Raw genomic sequence first — 27,374 nt, 5'->3', positions numbered from 1 at the left:
AAATCATACTTCATATTCTTTCAAAAACGGCCTATTTAAGAGTAGACTACATTTAAACTGCATACATAACACACTCAATAAGTATGTAGTGGTCTATAGCAGGGTTTCCCAAACTCGGTCCTGGGCCCCCCCTGGGTACACGTTTTGGTCTATGCCTTAGCACCACACAGCATCCTTAGTCAATGACTCGGGATGCCACCTAGTGGATGTTTAAGAAAGGTGCAGCAGTGTAGGTAACAGTTTATGTTCTGCAGTGAGACTTTCCACATGTAGAAAAATAGTTTTAATCCATAGCACCAGTAGTAAATCAATGCATCTATTTGACAGAATAATAAAAACAAACATCTTATTTTACACAACAGGTGAAGGTAGGCTAAAATGTCCTTACATTAAAAGGCACTGACTGGTAACAGGTTTATATGAACAGAGGAAGATGCATGGTAGGAAATCTATGCAGCAATGTGAGATTACAGTATACTATGTTTATTTTAGTAGACATTAGTGTAACTCCATGTCAGCGTCTCAAATTGCACCCTATGTAGTGCACTACTTCTGACCAGGGCACAGAGCTCTGCTCCAAAGTAGTGCACTATATAGGGAATAGGGCCCTGGTCTAAGTTGTGCACTATATAGGGAATAGGGCCCTGGTCTAAAGTTGTGCACTATATAGGGAATAGGGCCCTGGTCTAAAGTAGTGCACTATATAGGGAAGAGGGCCCTGTTCTAAAGTAGTACACTATAAAGGGAATGGGGTGCCATTTGGGACACAGACAACAGGGCAGAATGAAAATGAACAGAAATAAACAAGTAGTACTGTACAGTTGATGTGTCAACATTTAAGACCACGGTCAACATTGGCTGACAAAACCAAAGACTTTCAACATACACACGTTAACACAACAATAATAAGGGAGATTAAAAGATAATGCCCACATGTTGTATCATGTAATCTAGAACTGACTCACATCATAAAGATGATCGCACATTAGTAAAACGGTTTCCAGCAAGACTCAGGGTGTATCAACCACGCCAGATGACCCTTCAGCTTTTCAAAATGACACGAAAAAAATGTGTTGGGCCTTGATTGTCTGAAAACCTTCAGGTAACAGAGAGAAAAGCGGGGACAAAATAACATGTAAAATAAGTAGGCTACTTGACCAGCACAGATAAAATAACAAGAGTAAAAAAACAAAGCCATCTTGATAACCTCAGCAGCAAGCTTCTAGTGTCTTTCATTTCATGTGTAGAAAAAACACACCCATCTCTTTAAAACTTACCATAAACCCATAAACCCATTATCACACATTCCCCATTAACACTTCCTCTAAAAACAGCCCCATTAAAACCAACGTCATGTCCATTAGGGTACACTACAAAATCTTTTCCAAACATTCTGCAACGGAAAGTGAAAATAAGGGTTCCTTATTGGACAAAGTCCAGGTAGTCCCTCCCAGTTTGAATCCGTCCTGTTCTATTTGGTGCCTAATGAACATGACCCAGAACAAAATGTCCCAATTCACGCTCAATAAAGAAGACTTGTATCAGACTGGGCAACACTGAAGGTACTGTAAGAGAATCCCCTATCGACACAGTCACTATAAATTTCCCTCTTCAACAAAGCAAAAACCATCTCAGACTTCCAGAAAATCTTTCAACAACGTTAGCGTCCCAACCAATATCCACCCAAAACCCATTCCAGTTAAAAAAAAATACAGTTATAATCACATCATTGTACTATCAAACCTCAAAAGGCCAAACCAGGCAGGTGAAATATGACATTGTACACATTGAGGAGTTCAAACAGTCAATACACAAATCTCAGACAATAAAAATAAATAGTCGTCTCAAAATGAAGCCCTACATCTCTCCCAAACACGAATACCGTTACAGAAAGGTTGGTTTGTTCAGCTCGTATTTGTTCATCATCATCCAATATGTATCGACCTGTATTTGTATGATATAGATTCAAGAAAACCCTGAGCCAGTGTTTCTCCAACACCACCACATGCACTACTATAAAGTGGAGAGCACTACTTTTGGCCAATAGTGCACTATATAGGGAACGGGGGCTTCATTTGAGCTAACAGACAGTATCAGTAAACCCAATGGCCTTGAGACACCATAAGAGCTGTGGGGTATTCCAGAAAGCAGGGTTAATACATCAACCAGCTAACTTTGATTAACAGCCTTTGCCTCATATCTCCGGATTTCCTGGTTGATTAAAATGATCTACATTTGTATAATAGTTGTTTCTGTTGTTGTTGCTGTTGAGTCATTTCAAACCATTTCAAGCAATTTGGGTCAGTTTGCTGGCTAACTCATTGATCAAGCTTTTTGGAACAGGCTCCAAACGAATGTGACTGGTGCTAATCAGCATTTTGTAGGAGGATATAATCATGCCATCAGTGTGCTGTGTGTGTAGGGCAACCATTTGGGATTTAAAATATTAGTACAATTAGAACCACATTTTCAGATGAGTAGTACGAACACCAGATTCAGAAAACACAAACAAGATACTTACATATAGTACAATATAGGCTCAGCTAGCGGTCAACGGTAAAAGTATCTATGTAGGCTCAGCTAGCGGTCAACGGTAAAAGTACCTATGTAGGCTCAGCTAGTGGTCAACATTAAAAGTATCTATGTAGGCTCAGCTAGCGGTCAACAGTAAAAGTATCTATGTAGGCTCAGCTAGCTAGTGGTCAACTGTAAAAGTATCTATGTAGGCTCAGCTAGTGGTCAACTGTAAAAGTATCTATGTAGGCTCAGCTAGTGGTCAACTATAAAAGTATCTATGTAGGCTCAGCTAGTGGTCAACTATAAAAGTATCTATGTAGGCTCAGCTAGCGATCAACTGTAAACGTATCTATGTAGGCTCAGCTAGCGATCAACTGTAAAAGTATCTATGTAGGCTCAGCTAGCTAGCTGTCAACTGTAAAAGTATCTATGTAGGCTCAGCTAGCTAGCTGTCAACTGTAAAAGTATCTATGTAGGCTCAGCTAGCGATCAACTGTAAAAGTATCTATGTAGGCTCAGCTAGCGATCAACTGTAAAAGTATCTATGTAGGCTCAGCTAGTGGTCAAATGTAAAAGTATCTATGTAGGCTCAGCTAGTGGTCAAATGTAAAAGTATCTATGTAGGCTCAGCTGGTGGTCAACTATAAAAGTATCTATGTAGGCTCAGCTAGCTAGTGGTCAACTGTAAAAGTATCTATGTAGGCTCAGCTAGCGATCAACTGTAAACGTATCTATGTAGGCTCAGCTAGCGATCAACTGTAAAAGTATCTATGTAGGCTCAGCTAGCGATCAACTGTAAAATTATCTATGTAGGCTCAGCTAGCTAGCTGTCAACTGTAAAAGTATCTATGTAGGCTCAGCTAGTGGTCAACTATAAAAGTATCTATGTAGGCTCAGCTAGCTAGCGGTCAACTGTAAAAGTATCTATGTAGGCTCAGCTAGTGGTCAACTATAAAAGTATCTATGTAGGCTCAGCTAGCTAGCGGTCAACTGTAAAAGTATCTATGTAGGCTCAGCTAGTGGTCAACTGTAAAAGTATCTATGTAGGCTCAGCTAGCTAGCGGTCAACTATAAAAGTATCTATGTAGGCTCAGCTAGCGGTCAACGGTAAAAGTATCTATGTAGGCTCAGCTAGCTAGCGGTCAACGGTAAAAGTATCTATGTAGGCTCAGCTAGCTAGCGGTCAACTATAAAAGTATCTATGTAGGCTCAGCTAGCTAGCGGTCAACTATAAAAGTATCTATGTAGGCTCAGCTAGCTAGCGGTCAACTATAAAAGTATCTATGTAGGCTCAGCTAGCTAGCGGTCAACTATAAAAGTATCTATGTAGGCTCAGCTAGCGGTCAACGGTAAAAGTATTTATGTAGGCTCAGCTAGTGGTCAAATGTAAAAGTGTCTAACAAAACTGTTTCAAGTTATGAGTGGCACTCAGACCCCAAACAGACCAAAGAAAGCTCCCTTCTGTCCCTGCCTCCACACTTAACAGAGTTGGTCTTGTACTTTCCTGGGTTACGTCCCAATAATCTCTCCCCCTGAAGTGTGCACTCATTCACTACTCCACACACAATGTAAAAGTCTTGGATTGTGTAGGCATGGGTTAGAAGGAGTTTCCATATTAGGTATTCCAGTCATTTCCTTTCAAACACATTAAGGGAAGTGAACAAGTGCACACTTCAGGAGAAATAATAGATTATTGGGATGCAACCCCATGTCTGGCTGGGGACTAATGTTGTATTCGTCACAGATTTAGAAAGTTACAATATAGTTTACTTGATAAAAGAAGAAAAAAAGGACACAGAAAAAGTCAAGTCCAGTGTTGCTAGTACCAATCCTCTACATGGACGTTTCTAGGGAGGGAGAGAAACACATTCTGGAGATGGATGGAGAGTCCTGGAGGGAGAGGGACGGAGAGATCAAGGGAAAAAAAAGAGAAAGGAGATGAATGAGACAAAACAGACAAAGTTCACAAGATGTGGCTGTATTGTAATGTTGAATGAAGACATTGAAGTGTATCAGGAAAGATATACAACATACGCAAAAACACATGTAAATGTCTATAGAAAAAGTGGGAATTGCCATGTTATCAATCCAAAAGCAACATACCTTTGATAATTTGAGTCCCCTCTCTCTATTGAGGGCCATGCTGTCAGAGGCCTTGACCCTGACTGGAGTACTATTATTCACTGTCACCGGACTGTTCACCTGGAGACGCACACACACACACACACCACACACACACACACACCCCACACACACACCCCACACACACACACCCCACACCACACACACACCCCACACACACACACACACCCCACACACACACCCCACACACACACACACACACACACACACACACACACCCCACACACAACTATGAACATCTAGAAAAAACAAGGAAGCTGTGGACAAGGGAGTGTGTTTGTGTGGTCTCCTTGTCTGTCAATGTCGCTCACCGACTGCAGGATGACGTTCTCCTTTCCCAGCCGTCCCATCGCCGCAGCAACCATCTCCGGGGAGATCTGTCTGCCCCTCCTCTCCAACGCCTGTTGGTCCCCCTTATGTCTCCTCTGTTTTCATTGGTTCATTTGATCAGGACGATAGGACAGTTGACAGAACAGTTATTTAACCTTCACTTTACCAGGAAATATATTTTTTTGATAATGTCATAGATAACTTTTTCATCTATAGAACGTAGAAATGCCCGTTTTCACTGGTGGTGCTTGGCATAATGAATAGGAGGTTGAAAAGGAATTGTCCTTAAAGATCCTCATATACACTGGTATGGTGCTTGACATAATGAATAGGAGGTTGAAAAGGGGAGGAATTGTCCTTAAAGATCCTCATATACACTGGTATGGTGCTTGGCATAATGAATAGGAGGTTGAAAAGGGGAGGAATTGTCCTTAAAGGTCCTCATATACACTGGTATGGTGCTTGGCATAATGAATAGGAGGTTGAAAAGGAATTGTCCTTAAAGATCCTCATATACACTGGTATGGTGCTTGACATAATGAATAGGAGGTTGAAAAGGGGAGGAATTGTCCTTAAAGATCCTCATATACACTGGTATGGTGCTTGGCATAATGAATAGGAGGTTGAAAAGGGGAGGAATTGTCCTTAACGATCCTCATATACAATAGACAGAACAGTCCTGATGTAGCAGATGGTGACTACAACATACTAAATTGGATACAAAGTAACACATTTACAAAATACATCAACAAAGTATGTTGATTGGATATTACACTTGTAAGTGAAATACACATAAACACAATGACACACACCTTGATGAATCCACCGAAGGAGCGGGAGCGGGGGTGTTTCTTGCTCTGGGCCGGGGGGGGCTGATAGTTGTTGATGGGTGTCCCTGGGGCCAGGCCGGGGGTGGTCTGTTTAGCAAGCTGCAGGAGGAGGAGGAGGAAGAGATGTAGGATGAAGAGACAGGATACTGGGATTTAGCCAGTCATTCTAATCTACATGAAATGTCAAATCTGCCTCGTATCGAATATGGAGACGAGGACAGAGAATATTAAGAAGCAGTCCTGCAGTGAGTACCTGTCGTAGGAGTTTCTTCTTCTTGGCAGAGTTGGGCATGTTGTCATGGACGTGTCTGAACAGCTCCTTCAGGGACTCCTCTGTGTGGTGCTGCTGGCCCTGGGACGACGAGGAGGGGGACAGGTACTGAGACGGGTCAGCACAACACCTCTTCCAGGGAACAGGGGCAAGGAAACCAGTCACAGATAACAGGTCCATATCATCCTGAGGGAGGGGGGTGAGAAAGGAGCTATTAGTTTCCATCACAACATGAGTCTATGGATACATACCAAATGGCACCCTATTCCCTATATAAAGTAGTGCACTATAAAGGGAATAGGGTGCCACACGGGACAGAACCTATTTCAGCTTAGAGGGAGATTAGGTTGATCTACCCCCTAAACCACAGCTAGACAAGTCCAATCCACAGCTAGACAAGTCCAAACCGCAGCTAGACAAGTCCAAACCGCAGCTAGACAAGTCCAAACCGCAGCTAGACAAGTCCAAACCACAGCTAGACAAGTCCAAACCACAGCTAGACAAGTCCAAACCACAGCTAGACAATTCCAAACCACAGCTAGACAAGTCCAAACCACAGCTAGACAAGTCCAAACCACAGCTAGACAAGTCCAAACCACAGCTAGACAAGTCCAAACCACAGCTAGACAAGTCCAAACCGCAGCTAGACAAGTCCAAACCGCAGCTAGACAAGTCCAAACCACAGCTAGACAAGTCCAAACCACAGCTAGACAAGTCCAAACCACAGCTAGACAAGTCCAAACCACAGCTAGACAAGTCCAAACCACAGCTAGACAAGTCCAAACCACAGCTAGACATTTCTAGCACCTAGACACTTATAATAGGCCCTGGTAGATCTGAAAAGACTAGAACGGTGTAAACAAGTTGGGCAAAAGCTCCACCTAGCCTTCTGGTAAACTGGGATGCTTACACCTATACAGGGCCTGTATTCATAAAGCATCTCAGAGGAGTGCTGATCTAGGATCAGTTTGGCCTTGCAGATTATAATGAATGGAAAGGGGGAGGATCTGAACCTCGATCAGCACTCCTGCTTTGAGACTCTTCATGAATACTTGCCTTGTTTGATCTAATATGGTCCTTTGTTTGAGAGAAGTGCAACATCCTTTAATGGTATAGATGATGTAAACCCAGCAGGTGAAAGAGTCCTACTACTAACCTTGGTCTGCAGGGTCTTAGATCCTGCGAAGTGCATTCTGGCATGCTCCCTCATGTACATAGGAGCCTGAGTGGAGACACACACACACTAAGTATCCATCACAACACACTAAAAATAATGATTCTATTTCTCTTCTGTGCTTGACACAAATCATTACCTTATTGTAGCCCATGTTCCATAGATCTTATAAAATAACACTGACAACTGGGCCGGTTTCCCAGACACAGTTGAAGCCAATAGTATGAGGTGTTCTCAATGGAGTGTTGTAGCCCAGTGTGGCATAGTACAAAGCAGGATTAATGAGTTAGCCAGCGAACTTTGATAACCAACCAGAAATAACTACTAGATATGTGCTTTTGTTTGTCGAATCAATTAGACCATGTTCATTTCAAGATTATCTTTCAAAAAAATGAAAAGTTAACAGAATATTTAGGCAAGTTAGCTGGCTAACTCTTTGATCCTGCTTTATAGAAAGTCCCCCTCTGGACTAGGCTTATTCTGGGTTGGGAAACTGGCCAAGAGTGTGAAGTTAGTCTCTCTGACCTTGAATAGTTTCTGGGAGTGTTTGATGAGGAAGGCCATGCCGTTGTTAAGCTTCTTCAGATTCTCCTGGAGGTCACTGGCCACCATCTGGATGAAACACACACAAATTACTGTAGCAGAATGAAAATCAATCAGTCAGAGGCAGCCTAGTGGTTAGAGCGTTGGGCCAGTAACTGAAAAGTCCCTTGTTGAAATCCCAGAGTCGACAATGTGAAAAATGTGTTGATGTGCCTTGAGTAAAGCACTAAGCCCTAATTGCTCCAGGGTCGCCGTTGATAATGGCAGACCCTGGCCGTGACCCCACTCTCCGAGGGTCTCGGGGGGGGGGGATATGCAAAAAAAATGCATAATTCTAATTCATACATGCGTAACACTACATGTGTGAAATAGGACAAATATAACCACCCACCTAATTATTTCTATTCACGTCTAAATGTAATGCATTTTTATTTTATCACATTCCTGATCCTACAATTCATAACAGAGTGCATTGTGAGGATAGACTGTACCCCAACAGAACACTGAGCACAGAACACATTTCTGGGCCAGTGTGTATGTCTGAGGTGCTACTAGGCAAGTCAAGTGAATCAATCGTCATGACTACAGGACAGTAGAGCCTATATTTAACAGTGTACAGTACTTACATACGGTGCATTCGGAAAGTATTCAGACCCCTTAACCTTTTCAAACAAAAATAAATACACGACAGCCTTATTAAAAATAAATAAATTAATTAATTAATAAATGCCTAAGAAAAAAAACAAGCTTTTAGAAATATTGGGAAATGTGTAAATAAACCCCACCCCAGAAATATCACATTTACATAAGTATTCTTGGCACGCCTGTATTTGGGAATTTTCTCCCAGTCTTCTCTGCAGATCCTCTCAAGCTCTGTCAGGTTGGATGGGGAGCGTCACTAAACAGCTATTTTCAGGTCTCTCCAGTGATGTTTGATCGGGTTCAAGCCTGGGCCACTCAAGGACATTCAGAGACTTGTCCCAAAGCCACTCCTGCATTGTCTTGGCTGTGTGCTTAGGGTCATTGTCCTGTTGGAAGGTGAACCTTTGCCCCATTCTGAGGTCCTGAGTTCTCTGGAGCAGGTTTTCATCAAGGATCGCTCTGTACTTTGCTCTGTTCATCTTTCCCTTGATCCCGACTAGTCTCCCAGTCCCTGCCACTGATGCTGCCACCACCATGATTCACCGTAGGGATGGTGCCAGGTTTCCTCCAGACATGACCCTTGGCATTCAGGCCAAATAGTTTAATCTTGGTTTCATCAGACCAGAGAATCTTGTTTCTCATGGTCTGAGAGTCTTTAGGTGCCTTTTGGAAAACTGCAAGCGAGAAATGGTTGTCCTTCTGGACGGTCATCCCATCTCCACAGAAGAACTCTGGAGCTCTGAGTGACCATTGGGTTCTTGGTCACTTCCCTGACCAATACCCTTTCCCCCCCCTACTGCTCAGTTTGGTCATGAGTCTTGGTGGTTCCAAACTTCTTCCATTTAAGAATGATGAAGACCACTGTGTTTTTGTTTGAACCTGGTACCCTCCCCAGCTCTGTGCCTCGACACAATCCTGTCGTCTTAGAGCTCTACAGACAATTCCTTTAACCTCATGGCTTGTTTTTTTGCGCTGATATACAGTCAACTGTGGGACCTTATTTTGATAGGTGTGTGCCTTTCCAAATCATGTCCAATCGATTGAATTTACCACAGGTGGACTCCAATCAAGTTGTAGAAACATCTCAAGGATGATCAATGGAAACAGGATGCACCTGAGCTCAATTTCAACTCTCATAGCAAAGGGTCTGAATACTTATGTATTATGCACTACACAGCTGATTGAAATAAGGAAGTCATGGTCAAGCTGTGATTATCTAAATCAGCTGTGCAGTGCTAGGACAACAAGCCTCAGGACAGAGTTTGGGAAACTCTGATCCACATGATAAATGATCACGGGCACAGTCCAGCTTCAGGCGTTTTTCCTAGTCCCTGTGCTTCTGCCTCGGCATTGCTTCCTCTGAGGTTTTATGCTGGGTATCTGTAAGGCACTTTGTGTCAACTGCCGATATAAAGACGGGCTTTATAAAACACATTTGATTTGAGTTACAGTACATACATCTCTGGGCCACACGACGTGGGGGGCAAACATGAGGGCGAGGTTGAAGGCGGACATTTTGTTCTTGTCCTGCTGCTTGGCGGTGTGGTAGAGCAGGTCCAGGATCAGTTTGAGGAGGCTGCGGTTGGCCTGGGGCAGCAGCAGGAAGAGGAGCTGTAAGGCCTCAATCTGACGCTCCTTATCAGGTACTGATGTCTTGTTGCCTTTCTCATCAAAGAGAGTCATGTCTGGGGGAATAGAGGGAGGAGAGAGAAGAGGGGAAGATGGGACAGAAACAGAACACAAGACACTTCAGTATGGGTCTCATGGGGTACAGGTGAACATCAATGCCACTTATTTTTGAGTGGCAGGGTGTGATTTTTTTGTAGGTTTTTGAAAACTAAAAAAGTGCTACAGGAGAGAGAGTGGGGAGGGCCTCAGACAGGGGTACCTGCTATTTTGAGGTGAGCATGGAAGTGTTGGTGCGTGAGGAGGGGTTCAGGTAGCTCTCCCAGGAAGGTCTTGAGGAGGGTGGCCACGTCGTTGGGGTGGAAGCCCCCTGCCTCCAGGTCGATGTCTGCACCACTGTTCAGCTGCTCCTTCAGGGCCTGCTGCCGCACACTGTTACCTGGCACCCTGAACAGACCCTCTACCTGCAGGTCTGATCAGCAATCAATCAAACAGTCAATAAACCACCTAGCACCCTGAACAGGCCCTTAACATGTAAGTCTGATCAATCAATGAATCAATCAATAAATCAAATATGTAGTGAATCAATCAGCAGTGTTTCTCCAATAGTCATTTAGCAGCGGCGGGTCACCGCTGATACATCATTCCCGGCACTCCAAAAAATATGATTTTATTATATATTTTTTTTAATGGAAATTATTTTAGGGTTGGTAAAATGTTTTCAGTGCAAACTTAAACCAGATATAAAGTATGTACACTGAACTAAAATATAAAGACAACATGAAACAATTTCAAAGATTTCAAAGACATATAAGGAAACCAGTCAACTGAAATTAATTAAACTGAAATTAACTGAAATCAACTGAAATTAATTAATCAGGTCCTGATCTATGGATTTCACATGAATGAGAATACAGATATGTATCGGTTGGTCACAGATACCTTAAAAAATGTAGGGGTGTAAAATCAGAAAACCAGTCAGTATCTGGTGTGACCACCATTTGCCTCATGCAGCGCAACACATCTCCTTTGCATAGAATTGATAAGGCTGAAAAATAAATAAAAAATACGATTTATCTGTTATTTTACCAGGTAAGTCGACTGAGAACACGTTCTCATTTACAGCAACGACCTGGGGAATAGTTACAGGGGAGATGAGGGGGATGAATGAGCCAATCGTAAACTGGGGATTATTAGGTGACCGTGATGGTTCGAGGGCCAGATTGGGAATTTAGCCAGGACACCAGGGTTAACACCCCTACTCTTACGATAAGTGCCATGGGATCTTTAATGACCTCAGAGAGAGCCAGTACACTCGTTTAACGTCACATCCGAAAGACGGCACCCTACACAGGGTAGTGTCCCCAATCACTGCCCTGGGGCATTGGGATCTTTTTTAGACCAGAGGAAAGAGTGCCTCCTACTGTAATGCCAGGACAAAGAACAGAGAATTACATTCAGGTATCATGCCTCAGATGGGAACTGTAACAACATGATCAACTCACTCTTGCTGAGGTATTCGATGAGCTGGTAAATCTGGGCGATGCCTCCCTCTGTCAGAGGAGTCCCGAACACCACTTCCTTATCTGTGACGATGACAACGGCCAAAGGACGAGAATCTGAGTGCTGTACATTTATATTATTATTCAACATTATTGCCACCCAGGGCCACGTTCAGTAGCCAAACGTTGCAGATAAAAATTCCATTAGTAAAGCCATCGTGATACCTTCTTCTACATTTCAGCCATGCATGTTTGTTCTACATTGCATCCTGCTGAACACACCCCAGGCGAAGACAACCTTGGTTGATCTTCATGGCAGTTCTCTCACCTTTACGTTTGAGGAAGTTGAAGGAGCGGAAGAATCCCCCTCCGGCCCCTGTGGGTGTCTTGGGCCCTGCCTCGTCCCCTAACAGCAGAGAGAACTCAGCACCGGGAAGGTCGATGAGGCGGCTGATGTTGCTAAGCACCAGCTCTTGAAACACCTCAGGTCTCTCGTGACGTAGCTTCTCCACAAAGAAGTCTGGGTTGAAGATGACGGGCGGGCGGGCACCAACCCCACTGCCGCCCCAAGATCCCCCTGCATCCTGGCTGATCACCACGTTACACACCGTACCCCTGATGGAACACACACAGATGCTGAAGATCTAGGCAAATCTTTAAACAACCACTTTATCTTTACACTGACTTTCTCACACGCACCAACTCTCGCTCTCCGTCTTACACACGTATGATGATGGCGTGGTGGTTGGCTAGCCCAATAATGGACTAAAGGAGACTAACGTTACTATAGTCCAAGGACCTTACATGATTTGTTGAGAGGCGAATTGGCTCTGGCAGCCGAAAGAGCAAAATACTCCATCTAAATGTGAATCGGTTCTCAATTGCGGTACAGTTCTAGAAACATAAAGCCCTCTACTTTCATATCACATCAACATAATTTCACTTACTGTAGACTGTTTTAACAGTTGCAGCCAAAATGATTTTCCTCTGTCCTCCACTCGTTACCTGTATTAATGGCACCTGTTTGAACTTGTTATCAGTATAAAAGACACCTGTCCACAACCTCAAACAGTCACACTCCAAACTCCACTATGGCCAAGACCAAAGAGCTGTCAAAGGACACCAGAAACAAAATTGTAGACCTGCACCAGGATAGGAAGACTGAATATGCAATAGGTAAGCAGCTTGGTTTGAAGAAATCAACTGTGGGAGCAATTATTAGGAAATGTAAGACATACAAGACCACTGATAATCTCCCTCAATCTGGGGCTCCACGCAAGATCTCACCCCGTGGGGTCAAAATGATCACAAGAACGGTGAGCAAAAATCCCAGAACCACACGGGGGGACCTAGTGAATGACCTGCAGAGAGCTGGGACCAAAGTAACAAAGCCTACCATCAGTAACACACTACACCGCCAGGGACTCAAATCCTGCAGTGCCAGACGTGTCCCCCTGCTTAAGCCAGTAAAAGTCCAGGCTCGTCTGAAGTTTGCTAGATAGCATTTGGATGATCCAGAAGAAGATTGGGAGAATGTCATATGGTCAGATGAAACCAAAATATAACTTTTTGGTAGAAACTCAACTTGTCGTGTTTGGAGGACAAAGAATGCCGAGTTGCATCCAAAGAACACAATACCTACTGTGAAGCATGGGGGTGGAAACATCATGCTTTGGGGCTGTTTTTCTGCAAAGGGACCAGGACGACTGATCCGTGTAAAGGAAAGAATGAATGGGGCCATGTATCGTGAGATTTTGAGTGAAAACCTCCTTCCATCAGCAAGGGCATTGAAGATGAAACGTGGCTGGGTCTTTCTGCATGACAATGATCCCAAACACACCGCCCGGGCAACGAAGGAGTAAGGCTTCGTAAGAAGCATTTCAAGGTCCTGGAGTGGCCTAGCCAGTCTCCAGATCTCAACCCCATAGAAAATCTTTGGAGGGAGTTGAAAGCCCGTGTTGCCCAGCAACAGCCCCAAGACATCACAGCTCTAGAGGAGATCTGCATGGAGGAATGGGCCAAAATACCAGCAACAGTGTGTGAAAATCTTGTCAAACGTTTTCCGTAAGTCTTCACCTCTGTCATTGCCAACAAAGGGTATATAACAAAGAATTGAGATAAACTTTTGTTATTGACCAAATACTTATTTTCCACCATAATTTCCAAAATTAATTAATTAAAAATCCTACAATGTGATTTTCTGGATTGTTTTTCCTCATTTTGTCTGTCATAGTTGAAGTGTACCTATGATGAAAATTACAAGCCTCTCATCTTTTTAAGTGGGAGAACTTGCACAATTGGTGGCTGACTAAATACTTTTTTGCCCCACTGTATAACCTTGTGGGAACCGGGACCCTATTAAAAGGTGTAGTTATGGACTTTTTGTTTTTTGAAAATAATTTGAAAATGAAAGCTACGTTCATTATGTTTCTCCTCTGGCCAGAAGATACTACTCCGGCCAGAGGATGCTATCGTTCATAGGCGCTAAATGTAGTTAGCGTCGATGAATGGGTTAGTGTTTGGACAGACAGGAGATAACCAACTTTTATGCATGCTAGAGTTTTACTTTGGGCCCATTGTGCTGAAGATCAGTGAACTCATAGGTCTGAAGATCAATGAACTGAAGACACCTTTTTCACACAAGTACACACTCACTGGCAATTCAGAGCAGCTTGACTTGGCATAAAGGTGGAGAGTTGCTTTTGCATGGCCTGGTGCCTCAGGTGAGTGGAGATTTCACTTCAGGACCAATGGAATGGTCTAAAATCAACAAACCCCGCTCACCGGACCATCCAAAACGAAGTCGACCGATGACAGCTCACTGCAGTGGTCTCTATATTTGCGACTACTAGCTAGCTAACTATGGAGTGTTGCTGTAATTCAGCGACAGCGCAGAAATAAATGCCCTGCACCGTATTGTTGTTCAGAGTAGCTGTGTGATGCACAGAAATTGTATTTTGCCACAACACGTCACTTGATTGTCAGAGCTACAGTAGCTAAATAACGTTAGCTAGCTCAATTAGCTTTCACTGTCACTGAAAAACAACATGCATGTCAGACAAACTAGCAAGTCAAATTCAAATGCCAGTATCACGACAACTGCACAGTCTATTTACGTGCGTGCATGGTTTATTCTGTATACATAATGTTTAAATGTTATTTTACCTTCTGTTTTGTGTATTTTTATTGGACTCTTTATCCGCTGCCATCTTCCGTTTGAATCCTCCGCTGGTATCCCTGACTCCGCCCACTCCCTCTCTGATTGGTCGGTTATAAAATACGGGCGGGGTGAGCAGTAAAGATTTGCATGTTTGGTTCTCTGATTGGATTGTTTGAATTCACTTTAGTGTCAATCAAGGAAAAACAATAACATTGAGTGCAGTTACATCCACACAGTAACGCGATTATTGTGGATAATTTGATTCATATAACAATTCCATTAAAAACGTTTACATGCTTTGTACGAAGAACGATCTCCCAAATAATGGACACATCTGAAATCGAATAAATACAGAAAATCGCTATTTAAAATAAAAGTTATACCACAGCGACCATGTTATTTTGGTGAGCACATTTGATTCTGAGTTCGGACATGTAAAGTTTGTATTTTAAAACTATTTATAAGATGCATACATTCAGTTGTACCGAACTCACTTCACTCGTGCTAAAGAGGGAGGAGGCTGTTTGAATGTTAAATGACGAGACAAGAGGCATTGACGCGAGTAACCAGTCTTGTTCAGTACATCACAACGCATCCGGGTATCTCAAGCAGCCCGGTAAAACACAAGAGTTGCAGTAATGAACATTTACCAACAGATGGCATCACTGTGCCATTTAACACCGTCCCGTAGCACTCGCGTCTATATCCATGAAGTGCTTTGAAAGGCTGGTCATGGCTCACATCAAAACCATTATCCTAGAAACTCTAGACCCATTCCAATGTGCATACCACCCCAACAGATCCACAGATTATGCCATTTCTATTGCACTCCACACTGCCCTTTCCCACCTGGACAAAGGAACACCTATATGAGAATGCTATTCATTGACTAGAGCTCAGCGTTCAACACCATAGTGCCCTCAAAGCTCATCAATAAGCTATGGACCCTGGAACAAAACACCTCCCTCTGCAACTGGATCCTAGACTTCCTGACGGGCTGCCCCCAGGTGGTAAGGGTGGGTAACAACACATCCGCCACGCTGATCCTCAACACAGGGGCCCCTCGGGTGCATGCTCTGCCCCGTCCTGTACTCCCTGTTCACTCATGACTGCTACCCAGACTATTTGCATTGCCCCCCCCCCCTCTCCACTGTCACTCTCTGTCATCTATTTATACTCACTTTAATTAACTCTACCTACATGTACATACTACCTCACCTAACCGGTGCCCCCCGCACATTGACTCTGTACCGGCACCCCCTGTATATATTGTTATTTTTTAATTACTTGTTACTTTACTTATTCTTATGCGTATTTCTTTGAACTGCGCTGTTGGTTTGGTGCTTGTAAGCAAGCATTTCACTGTTGTATTCGGCACATGTGACTTATAAAATTTGATTTAAATTTGATGGAGCAGTAAAGTAGAGGCATTAAAGAAGTTGCACACATGGGTAAACATTTTTGTGGCCTTGGATCTGGGAAAATGTTTGACTTTTATAAACGCATTTCATGCAATTCTACATCCTTTTACATGACTGAAAATGTGGCATAATCTCGGGAATTCGGAACTGGGAAATCTTCAACTTCCGACTTCAGTGCATTCAAGACAACTGGGAACTCTGGGGGAGAAAAAAATTAGCACCTACTGAGCAAATTGATGTTGAACGGTCATCCAACTCGGAATTCCAAGTCTGGAACTCCGACCTTTTTCTGGAGCTCCAACTTTCCTACCTGAAGATCACCGATGTCATGATTTTATTTGACCTCGTTTTTTTCTGAGATCCCAGTTGTCTTGAAAGCACCATAATAATGCACAAATGATGGAAATGACAGGATACTTTGACACTGACAAACTGAGAATCTGAGGTAAATGAAAACGACCTTGTCTTGAATCCATCAATAGCCTAGGCCTAGGTGTGTGGAGACTCATATTGTGTGCTAAATAAAATAATTGTTCACGCCACAAGAGCTACTGAATCCGGCCAAATAGGTTCCGGAATGAAACAGTCTAAAACTGAGAGTTTCTAATGTACTGGTCTTAATGTATAGTTTAACATTTTGTTTTGAGCTGTGTTTTAGCTGTTACATTAGGGTCTGGAGTCATAAAGCGTCCCAGAGTGCTGATCTAGGATCAGGTCCCCTGTCTTATTTATTATGATCTAAAAGGCTGAACGTTTTATTTGATTAAACATTTATCAGTAGAGTATACCAGTAATACCAAGATGCATTTCTGCCTAAGGATCCCGCATTTTAATTCGACAGGTTCAGAGTTTGGTTTATTTGTCATATGTATAAAAATATATTGAAATACTTAATGACAAGTAACCTCACCAAACAGTACATAAAACAATGCAGGTCTAAGCTACAGTCAAACTATACATCTGTGTGTGTAATTCATAAAGGTCATCTTAACTGACTGACATTATCTCATAGAACAAACAATATGATCAAATCAAATGTATTTGTCACATGAGCCGAGAACAACACCTTACAGTGAAATGCTTAGTTACAAGCCCTTAACCAACAATGCAGTTTTAAGGACAAAATTGCGGTAAGAAAGTATTTATGAAATAAAAGTAAACAATAATAATAATAATAAAACAAAAAAAAATATGATGTTTTAACCTCTGACCTTATTTTAAGCATCCATCCCAAAACCCGATTCTTTCCCCATGACTTTTCCCCACAGGAATGGCTGAATGAACCAGAGGTAACTAACTTCTAGTGTTTAGGACTTTAAACTGTTGAGCTCTGTTATGTATATTGATGATAAATGGGATGGATTTGGCTTCTGCTCTTTTTCCTTGGGAATTTTCCATTTCCAGACTTTTCAGAACATGTTGCTGACGTTTTTCTGTGGGATTTTACCATTATTAATCGTCCTACTTTTCCGTGACTAATACGGATATTGTTGATAACAGCTTTTCAATATTTTTGTCTCTTGGACTAAGTTGCTAATTATGTGTCTTAATCATTTGCTTTGTATTGCTGTCAGACATTATTACTCAATGGCTTGTTACTAAGATTTTATAGTAGGTAATACTTTATGGTTCAGTGTCATGATATCACTTGTTTTATCATCAAATGATTCATTATTGCCTATTTTAGATACATTAATTACATGTTTACCTTTGCAGTTTTTACAGTGTGGTTTGAGTGTCAATAGATTATAAGCATCATGTTGTAAATAAGCTCAGAGTTTAAGACAATAGATACACATTTAAATGTGTTTGACAATATTACAGCTCAGCCAGCCATTCTTTACTAAAAGCTGTAACCTTTTGAAGTCTTAACATTCTGTATACTCCCCTTGTCCTATGGGTAAGAAATGACTCACCTTCACCAACCCCCTAAAATAAAGCAGCTTAATTCAATGTTAAACCCCAAATCTATTTTGCATGAAGAAACAACCTGTCATTGATCACAAACTTTGTGAATATGTGGGTTTTCCCTCTTCACAATGCAGAAAGGCTGCATTTAAACAGTGGACACCGCTTGTTTCTATGACAACACACCTGTCATAATTGTTTTCTTTACTAAAGTAGAGGTTTATTATTGTTATTGATAAAGGTGTCATTTTTTTATAACAAGAGATAGCACTTGTATAGCCTAAGAAAGTAGCAGAAATATACAGAAAGTAGTTTTGAAAGCATTTTATTGTACAATGAGGAATTCAACATGCTAGTCTTCTCCCATTTTTTTAAACCATTGCCCCCACCCACAAGGTGTATAAACAACAATAAATAAGAATAAAATAAGATAATAGATACAAAACAAAAACGTGAATAACATAAATCTATCAACTCTAATTAGCAAATGTGTAGGACAGTATGCAAGTGTCTGTGCATGGACTTTGCAGATGTATTTCTCACATGTGCAGCACATAGTATTTGTTTTACAGTCCTTCTTTGGGGGCTGAATTGGCATCTCCTCCTCTTGTCTGCCCCAGCTGCAGCCTCAGGTGGATCAGGACAACATTCAGCCCCCTGAACAGCTTTCATAAGCGCTGCAGAGGCTGCCGTGCGGGGGAGGTGCTCCCTTTGGATGTGTGGGGTTACAAGTGCCTTTCCCAGCTGCTCCAGGAACACCCTCCTCTTGTTCCGCTTATCAGGTATCCAGGTAGGGTTGATCTTGTTCCAAATCAAGAAGGCATTGTATGAGGACACATCAATGATTTTATGGACGATGACCAGGGGCCAGCGGGAAGTCATCCTCCTGCAGCTGTAAGCTCCAATCACCTTGTCCAGGTTTTACATGACTCCTTTGTTATGGTTGTAGTCCAGGATGAAGGCTGGCTTCCTGTCCTCACGATCACTCATCTCAGCCGTTTTGTGCAGTGTGCTCAGGAGGACCACATTATTGTTCCTCTTTGGGAGGTAAGAAACTAGAGTGGGGGTGAAGGCAAACTTTGATGAGAAGGCCTCTCCCCCCTTGTTGTGAGGAGGTCAGGGGGGAGCTCAGGCTTGTTCTTTCTAACTGTGCCAACCATGGTGGTCTTCCTCTTCAGGAGCTGCTGGTTGTTCAATCAGTAGCACACATAATCTCAATTTCTCAGTGTGTGTGTGTGTGTGTGTGTGTGTGTTTGTGGTGTGTAAATGATTTTATAACTGCCGGGTCAAAAATTACCCTAAGACAATCTTTGTACCCTGGTGGTGTACAGCTTCCATGGAAATATCAACAAAGGCGATGTTTCACTTTTTCTAATGTTGGGGTCACTCTTGGAAAAGGGATCAAATTTCAAGTCGAAACAATATTTAGTGGGTTTTCCCTGCTGTTAAACATAGTGGCGGGTCATTTTTTTTTACCCCTAAGACCAAACAAGGGTTAAACTGTATTCCACGGTACAGTAGACAGTTATTATAATATTGTATTACATTGTTGGTTGTCAAGCATGTAAATGTGTTGTTGAGGAAGGACGCCATCTGCGTCAGCTTCTTGGTCCCTGACATAGAGTTGGATAGAGTGCGCATCTTTGCCATGATTATTATGTTTTCAGGTGAGTATTAAAAAAAAAAAAGAATAACTTAAACCGTTCATACCAAAATCCATGTTTTTATGTGCCATTATGTACCCAGCATGAGACACATGGCTCTGCCATGCTGAGCCTGAAGGAAGGTTTGAAAATTAAGGAGAGCCACACACTCTAGGAGCTCAGATGCAAAAATGTAATATCCAACGTTTCGACAGCCAAGCTGTCTTCAGCTGTCTGGCCCTTCCTAAAGGAAGTGACAATTAACATTTGATCATTAGTTGATCAAAATGTGTCTATTTTCACACATTCTGAATAAGCCTGCAGTGACAGTAGTTTTGACAGAGTTTGGTGAATGCACAGGCAAAGATAAGATTGCAACACAGGAAAGCTCTCTTCCTGTGTTTGTTCTTGCTGACTTCTTCAAAACCAACACTGTTGAGTAACTCGTTGAGAGGTCAAACTGTCGAACACATGTTGCATTTTCCTTATTCAGTTAATCAGTCTGAAATGTCTAAAATAGGCATATTTGATGTATTAGTGGTGATTGACATGAATGATATGTCTAAATAGCATGCAGCAATCAAACATTCATAATAATGGTTCTCATCAATTGTTCTCACAGGGTGGCAGGTAGCCTAGTGGTTAGAGCGTTGGACTTGTAACCGAAAGGTTGCAAGATCAAATCCCCGAGCTGACAAAGTAAAAATCTGTCGTCCTAAACAAGGCAGTTAAACCACCACTTCCTAGGCCGTCATTGAAAATAAGAATGTGTATGGTCATTTTGGCTTATCTGACTTGCCTAGTTAAATAAAGGTTAAAAAAAATCAACAGGCCTTGATGATGAGCCAGCAACATTTGTATTTTTTTATATAAAAGTGTATTGTACAATGGGAAAGTTTATTTCTGCTGTCACAGTACCCAACCCTATGACACATCAAACACAGAACAGAATAGGAGCAGAACAGGGTCAGTCTCGTCCTCTGAGCAGTTTAGGGACAGAGTGTCTTCGTCATTGCCACCAAGGCATTAGGGGGTGGAACCTGAAAAGTGATGTAGGTGTGTAGAAAACTTGTCTGAGACCTGAAGACTTGTGTAAGCTCCCTAAGCTAATGCCAATGCTTACTAAGTGTAGCAGGGTAACACAGTCTTGTGGCAGGCAGGAGACCTAGGTTAGAAACCAGTTTGTCACATTGGTTCCTGGATAGGTACAGTCAGGTACCAAATGAATGGCACCCTTGATAAAGATGAGCAAAAAGACTGTATGAAATAAATAATACAAATACTGAGCTATATTGTATGGTCATTTTGGTTTTTGAAAATGGTATTATTTAATACTAACACAAAGCTCAAAGAAAGAGATTAATTCATCTTTCACAAAAATGTCATCAAACTTTGAAAGTGCAGTCGCAAAAACCATCATGTGCTATGATGAAACTGGCTCTAATGAGGACCGTCACAGGAAAGGAAGACCCAGAGTTACCTCTGCTGCAGAGGATAAGTTCCTTAGAGTTAACTGCACCTCAGATTGTAGCCCAAATAAATGCTTCACAGAGTTCAAGTAAGACACATCTCAACATCAACTGTTCAGAGGTGACTGCGTGAATCAGGCCTTCATGGTCGAATTGCTGTCAAGAAACCACTATTAAAGGACACCAATAATAAGAAGAGACTTGCTTGGGCCAAGAAACATGAGCAATGGACATCAGACCAGTGGAAATCTGTCCTTTGGTCTGATGAGTCCAAATTTGAGATTTTTGGTTCCAACCACTGTGTCTTTGTGAGATGCAGTGGAGGTGAAAGGTTGATATCTGCATGTGTGGTTCCCACTGGGAAGCATGGAGGAGGAGGTGTGATGGTGTGGGGGTCCTTTGCTGGTGTCACTGTCAGTGATGTATTTAGAATTCAAGGCACACTTAACCAGCATGGCTACCACAGCATTCTGCAGTGATACACCATCCCATCAGGTTTGAGTATTTTGTTTTTCAGCAGGACAATGACATAACACACCTCCAGTCTGTGTAAGGGCTATTTGACCAAGGAGAGTTATGGAGTGCTGCATCAGATGACCTGGCCTCCACAATCACCCGACCTCAACCCAATTGAGACGTTTTGGGATAAGTTAGACCGCAGAGTAAAAGAAAAGCAGCCAACAAGTGCTCAGCATATGTAGGAACTCCTTTAAAACTGTTGGAAAAGCATTCCTCATGAAGCTGGTTGAGAGAATGTCAAGAGTGTGCAAATCTGTCATAAAGGCAAAGGGTGGCTACTTTGAAAAATCTAGAATATTTGTTTAACACTTTTTAGGTTACTACATGATTCTATATGTGTTGTTTCATAGTTTTGATGTCTTCACTATCATTTTCTACAATGTACATTTTTTTAATAAATAATAAATAATAAATAAAGAGAAACCCAAGAATGAGTAGGTGTGTCCAAACGTTTGACTGGTACTGTCTGGTTGCTGGATACACTGTATACAGCTGATGTGTTGTGCCCTGAAAATCCACAAGCAAGGGAAAAAATGGGAGAAGGAACATGTGTAGATAGATGTGAGAAGGAAGTATAAACAGGATATATGCTGAACAAAAATATAAATGCATCATTTCTAAGATTTTACTGAGTTCACATAAGGAAATAAGGAAATATCACATGACTGGGAATACAGATATGCATCTGTTGATCACAGATACAGTACCTTTAAAAAAAATGAGGGGCATGGACCAGAAAACCTGTCATTATCTGGTGTGACCACCATGTGCAACACATCTCTTTTGCATACAGTTGATCAGGTTGTTGATTGTGGTCTGTGGAATGGTGTCCCACTCCTCTTCAATGGCTATAAGAAGTTGCTGGATATTGGTGGGACCTGGAGAACAGTGTCGTCACTTGTCGATCCAGAGCATCCCACACGTGCTCAATGGGTGACATGTCTGGTGAGTGTGCAGGCAATGGAAAAACTGGGGCATTTTCAGCTTCCAGGAATTGTGTAGAGATCCTTGTGACATGAGGCCGTGCATTATCATGCTGGAACAGGAGGTGATGGCAGCGGATGAATGGCACGACAATGGGCCTCAGGATCTCGTCACGGTATCTCTGTTCATTCAAATTGTCATTGATAAAATGTAATTGTGTTTGTTGTTCGTAGCTTATGCCTGCCCATACCATAACCCCACCGCCACCATGGGGCACTCTGTTCACAATGTTGACATCAGCAAAACGCTCATCCACAAAACGCCATACACCTGGTCTGTGCTTGTGAGGCCAGTTGAACGTATTGCCAAATTCTCTAAAACGACAAAGGATGCAGTTTAAGTTAGAGAAATTAACATTAAATTCTGTGGCAACAGCTCTGGTGGATATTCGTGCAGTCAACATGCCAATTGCACACTCCCTCAAAACTTGAGACATCTGTGGCATTGTGTTGTGTGAGAAAACTGCACATTTTATAATGGCCTTTTATTGTCCCCAGCACAAGGTGCAACTGTGTAATGATCATGCTGTTTAATCAGCTTCTTGATATGCCTCACCTGTCAGATGGATGATTTATCTTGGCAAAGGAGAAATGCTCACTAATGAGGATGTAAACAAATTTGTTCACAACATTTGAGAAAAATAAGCTTATTCGTGCTTATGGAACATTTCTGGGATCTTTTATTTCAGCTCATGAGACATGGGACCAACACTTTACATGTTGCGTTTATATTTTTGTTCAGTTTCATCACACCGAATATCCCCTAGAGAGTATGCCCAAATTTACATGCCAATTGACATACACAACACTTGGGTTAGGAAACAGCATGTGAACAGTCCCTCAGCACAACACTTGGGTTAGGAAACAGCATGTGAACAGTCCCTCAGCACAACACTTGGGTTAGGAAACAGCATGTGAACAGTCCCTCAGCACAACACTTGGGTTAGGAAACAGCATGTGAACAGTCCCTCAGCACAACACTTGGGTTAGGAAACAGCATGTGAACAGTCTTTTTGCACTTTCTTCTTCTTGCATCTTTGTATCTGTGCCATTGAGGCTATCTCCATTTTGAAGTAGTCCATTTTTTTTCCACAATTGGCTGATCCCTTCTGATGACTTGGTTGGACATGACTCTAACTGGGTCACCAGGAGGGATCAGCCAATAAAGTTGAAAGTCACATCCAGTTGACTACATAAAAATGGCACTGCCCATGCTAACACAGCCTTTTGTCCACTAGAGGCCTCTATCCTTCTCTATGGACAGCATTTTATACAAGCTCGAATTTGAGTTGTCGGGTGCAGATCCCTGGAATACGTCCAAGAGCCCTGATTGATTGGCATGTGAGGGTGATTGACAGGCCTGAATGCCAATCAGATTGAAAGGGCTGGCCTTTTTTTACACATATGATAAGTGGTTTACAGAAAACTAAGACCTGAGGAGAGTACATGGGGAGCTATATCTCTGCAGATGATCTGAGGAGAGTACATGGGGAGCTATATCTCTGCAGATGATCTGAGGAGAGTACATGGGGAGCTATATCTCTGCAGATGATCTGAGGAGAGTACATGGGGAGCTATATCTCTGCAGATGATCTGAGGAGAGTACATGGGGAGCTATATCTCTACAGATGATCTGAGGAGAGTACATGGGGAGCTATATCTCTGCAGATGATCTGTCTATGTGATCAAAATCCCTGATACAGGTCCACTCAAATTAATATGGGCGGAATAGGTGTTTTTTGCACGGGGTCAAACTTTTCAAAATTCCATATTGATACAGAAACCCTAAACAATGATTTAGATGTATTAAGAACAAGTTTATTGACATAGTCAATAAAAATGTGAAGTATTTAATTAACGGGCTATGATAAAAAACATGCCTCTGGGGTCAAAATGACCCCAGTCGGTAGTATGAGGGTTGACCATGTACATCCCAGTCAGCACGTTGTATTGGATCTGTATAAAGACCACATTGAAAATGGGCTGCATTTTGCCTCTTGAATTTTTTTTAGGCACAAATGAAGAAATGCAACTAGCTATGTGGTCACATTTTATATTTAGATACATAAAATACAGTACATATTTTTTTCTGACATGCTGTTGATGCGTGTTATTGTCTTAAATTCCTGACTAGGCTACTTTAAAAATGTGTCAATCAACCACAGAACACTTCTTGTTTCTATGCCCTGCTACACCAGTAAGTTGACTCACTGTACAATACCTCTCCCCTTCACTCTGTAAGTACGCTACAGTATATTATATAGTTGAGTTTTTTAAATGTTATTGTTATTATCATTGTTATTATTTTATGTTTTAGCCATAAATCACATGGTACGACTTACTGAATCAGTTAACTATTTGTTTAGTTTTGACCTGTGTTTAGGTTGTTACATCAGGGCCAGTATCATGAAGTGTCTCAGAGAAGGAGTGCTGATCTAAGATCAGGTCCCACCGGTCCATATAATAATGATCTAAAAAGTTAAACTGATCCTAGATGAGCACTCTTAGTCTACTCTGAGACACTTTGTGAATATGGACCCTGGACTGTTTTAATGGATCAGGTGGAGTTATTCACCAGCTATAGAGTGAGTTGTTTATGTTTCTAAGACTGCAGGGTGGGAGATAAAACAATGGTCTTGAGAACAGCAGGAAGTGTGTTGGGGGTCTTTCTCTGGTCTGTAGCAGGTATGGTCTCATTCTTTACTGTTTTAGTAATGTTATCTTAATGTTATTCAGTTGTATTCAGTGACATCGTCTGTTAGGCTTTTATCTTTCACACCTCACTGAGTGATGCTTATGTGTGGTTTTCACACTCAACTCAGAAACTACAGGACGGCAACAAAGTGTGGACAAACCCTACTGTCAGTGTAAGCCAATAGACTTTTGCTTAATGTAATATCCTTGTGTTGTGTGACTGTGTGTTTCAGTTGTACTGGGTCAGGATGGCTGGAGTGTTACATACACCCCTCAGAGTATCTGTACCTTGAAGGGGTCAACAGTGGAGATGTCCTGCTCTTACACATATCCTAGTGGTTATATCGTCACATCAACCTTCTGGTTCACTAAAAATGATGCTGAGGGGAATCCTGTTAGTCTGAGTGATGACGCAGACTACAAAGCTCGTGTGACGTATCATAAAGATAACAAGAATGACTGCACTCTGAGAATCACAGACCTGAGAGAGAGTGACTCAGCTACGTACAAGTTCAGATTTATAACAGATCAGACTGGAGGGAGATTTACTGGCAGTCCTGGAGTCACTCTGTCTGTCACAGGTACAGTGATATTCTTCTGTCAATTTAGTTCTGGAAATTGTAGTGTTTTGTCTTCAAAAAATAAATGTCATGTGACTAGAAAAGATGTCAGATGACTAATGGTTGTAATGTGTTGCGATCTCCTCCAGGTCTGCAGGTGAAGGTGACTCCTTATTCAGTTGTATCAGCGTGGAAGACACTGACTTGCACCACCTGTGTTCTGACTGGTAACCCCACCTACATCTGGTACAAGAACGGACAGATAGTAACGGACAACACTTCTCCCTATTCAGTCTACCCTGATGCTGCAGACAGCTACTCCTGTGCTGTAAAATCCAATGAGGATCTCCACACTCCTGCAGTGTGTGAGTCTGGATTCAACTCAGTATTCTAGTAGAACGTTTCAAGTATATCTATTCTGTCTCCTAAACAGTCCTCACAGTTATCTAACATAACTAACACAGGATTATTGCAGCTCATGATTGTATAAGTAATGTCCTCTTGTCATTGTGTTTCAGGTGTTCAGGATCAGAGCTGCAACAGAGTAACTTATACTGACAATAGTATCTGTGCCTTGAAGGGGTCATCAGTGGACATATCCTGTACTTATTCCAGTTATCATCCGATCAAAACAACATTCTGGTTTAGAAGTGATAAGTCGGCCCCTGAGGACCTAACCAGAGACCCAGAGTATGCAGGTCGGGCCCTGGAGAGCCTTCCCTCCATCCTGAGAATCACGGATCTGAGAGAGAGCGACTCAGCTGAGTATAAATTCAGATTCAACACACAGATCTCAGGATGGGGGTACAGCTTCCCTGGAACAACTCTGTCGGTCACAGGTAAAACTACACTTACAGAACATTATGAAATACTGGTAATACTACACTTCCAGATCATTATGATATACTGGGAATACTACACTTACAGAACATTATAGAATACTGGTAATACTACACTTCCAGAACATTATGATATACTGGTAATACTACACGTACAGAACATTATAGAATACTGGTAATACTACACTTACAGAACATGATGATATACTGGTAATACTACACTTACTGAACATTATGATATACTGGTAATACTACACTTACTGAACATTATGATATACTGGTAATACTACACGTACAGAACATTATAGAATACTGGTAATACTACACTTACAGAACATGATGATATACTGGTAATACTACACTTACAGAACATTATAGAATACTGGTAATACTACACTTACAGAATTGTATAATATACTGGTAGTATTACAGAACATTATGATTTACTGGTAGTACTATTTTAACATTATTCTATAGTGTAACTACTTTATCTCCAATAGCATTGGGGCGGCAGGTAGCCTAGTGGTTAGAGCATTAGACCAGTAACTGAAAGGTTGCTGGGTCGAATCCCTGCGCTGACAAGGTAAAACATCTGTTCTGG

General features: G+C 42.0%; 2 protein-coding genes across 2 annotated transcripts; one reads left to right on the top strand and one right to left on the bottom strand.

Moving 5' to 3' along the window:
* Positions 1 to 264: 264 nt before the first annotated feature.
* On the bottom strand, positions 265 to 14,940 carry LOC118938182 (rho GTPase-activating protein 19-like). Its single transcript, XM_036940092.1, has 12 exons — positions 14,743 to 14,940; positions 11,906 to 12,192; positions 11,581 to 11,661; positions 10,338 to 10,547; positions 9,908 to 10,134; positions 7,790 to 7,876; positions 7,247 to 7,312; positions 6,073 to 6,276; positions 5,802 to 5,918; positions 4,971 to 5,084; positions 4,621 to 4,719; positions 265 to 4,407 (listed from the first exon to the last, which is right to left on the bottom strand). The coding sequence occupies exons 1-12, from the start codon at positions 14,784 to 14,786 to the stop codon at positions 4,351 to 4,353; spliced, it is 1,593 nt and encodes a 530-aa protein (XP_036795987.1). The 5' UTR covers positions 14,787 to 14,940; the 3' UTR covers positions 265 to 4,350.
* A 9,924-nt stretch (positions 14,941 to 24,864) lies between these two features.
* LOC118938522 lies at positions 24,865 to 27,296 on the top strand. The gene is made up of 6 exons (XM_036942570.1): positions 24,865 to 24,917; positions 25,288 to 25,365; positions 25,608 to 25,955; positions 26,084 to 26,299; positions 26,453 to 26,773; positions 27,274 to 27,296. Exons 2-6 carry the CDS (start codon positions 25,311 to 25,313, stop codon positions 27,294 to 27,296), a joined length of 963 nt encoding a protein of 320 aa, XP_036798465.1. The 5' UTR covers positions 24,865 to 24,917; positions 25,288 to 25,310.
* Positions 27,297 to 27,374: the final 78 nt, after the last annotated feature.

Source organism: Oncorhynchus mykiss, chromosome 13 (genome assembly GCF_013265735.2).
Source record: "Oncorhynchus mykiss isolate Arlee chromosome 13, USDA_OmykA_1.1, whole genome shotgun sequence".
NCBI classification, from domain to species: domain Eukaryota; kingdom Metazoa; phylum Chordata; class Actinopteri; order Salmoniformes; family Salmonidae; genus Oncorhynchus; species Oncorhynchus mykiss.
Note: the sequence above shows the minus strand (reverse complement) of the source record. Positions and strands in the feature narration are given on the sequence as shown.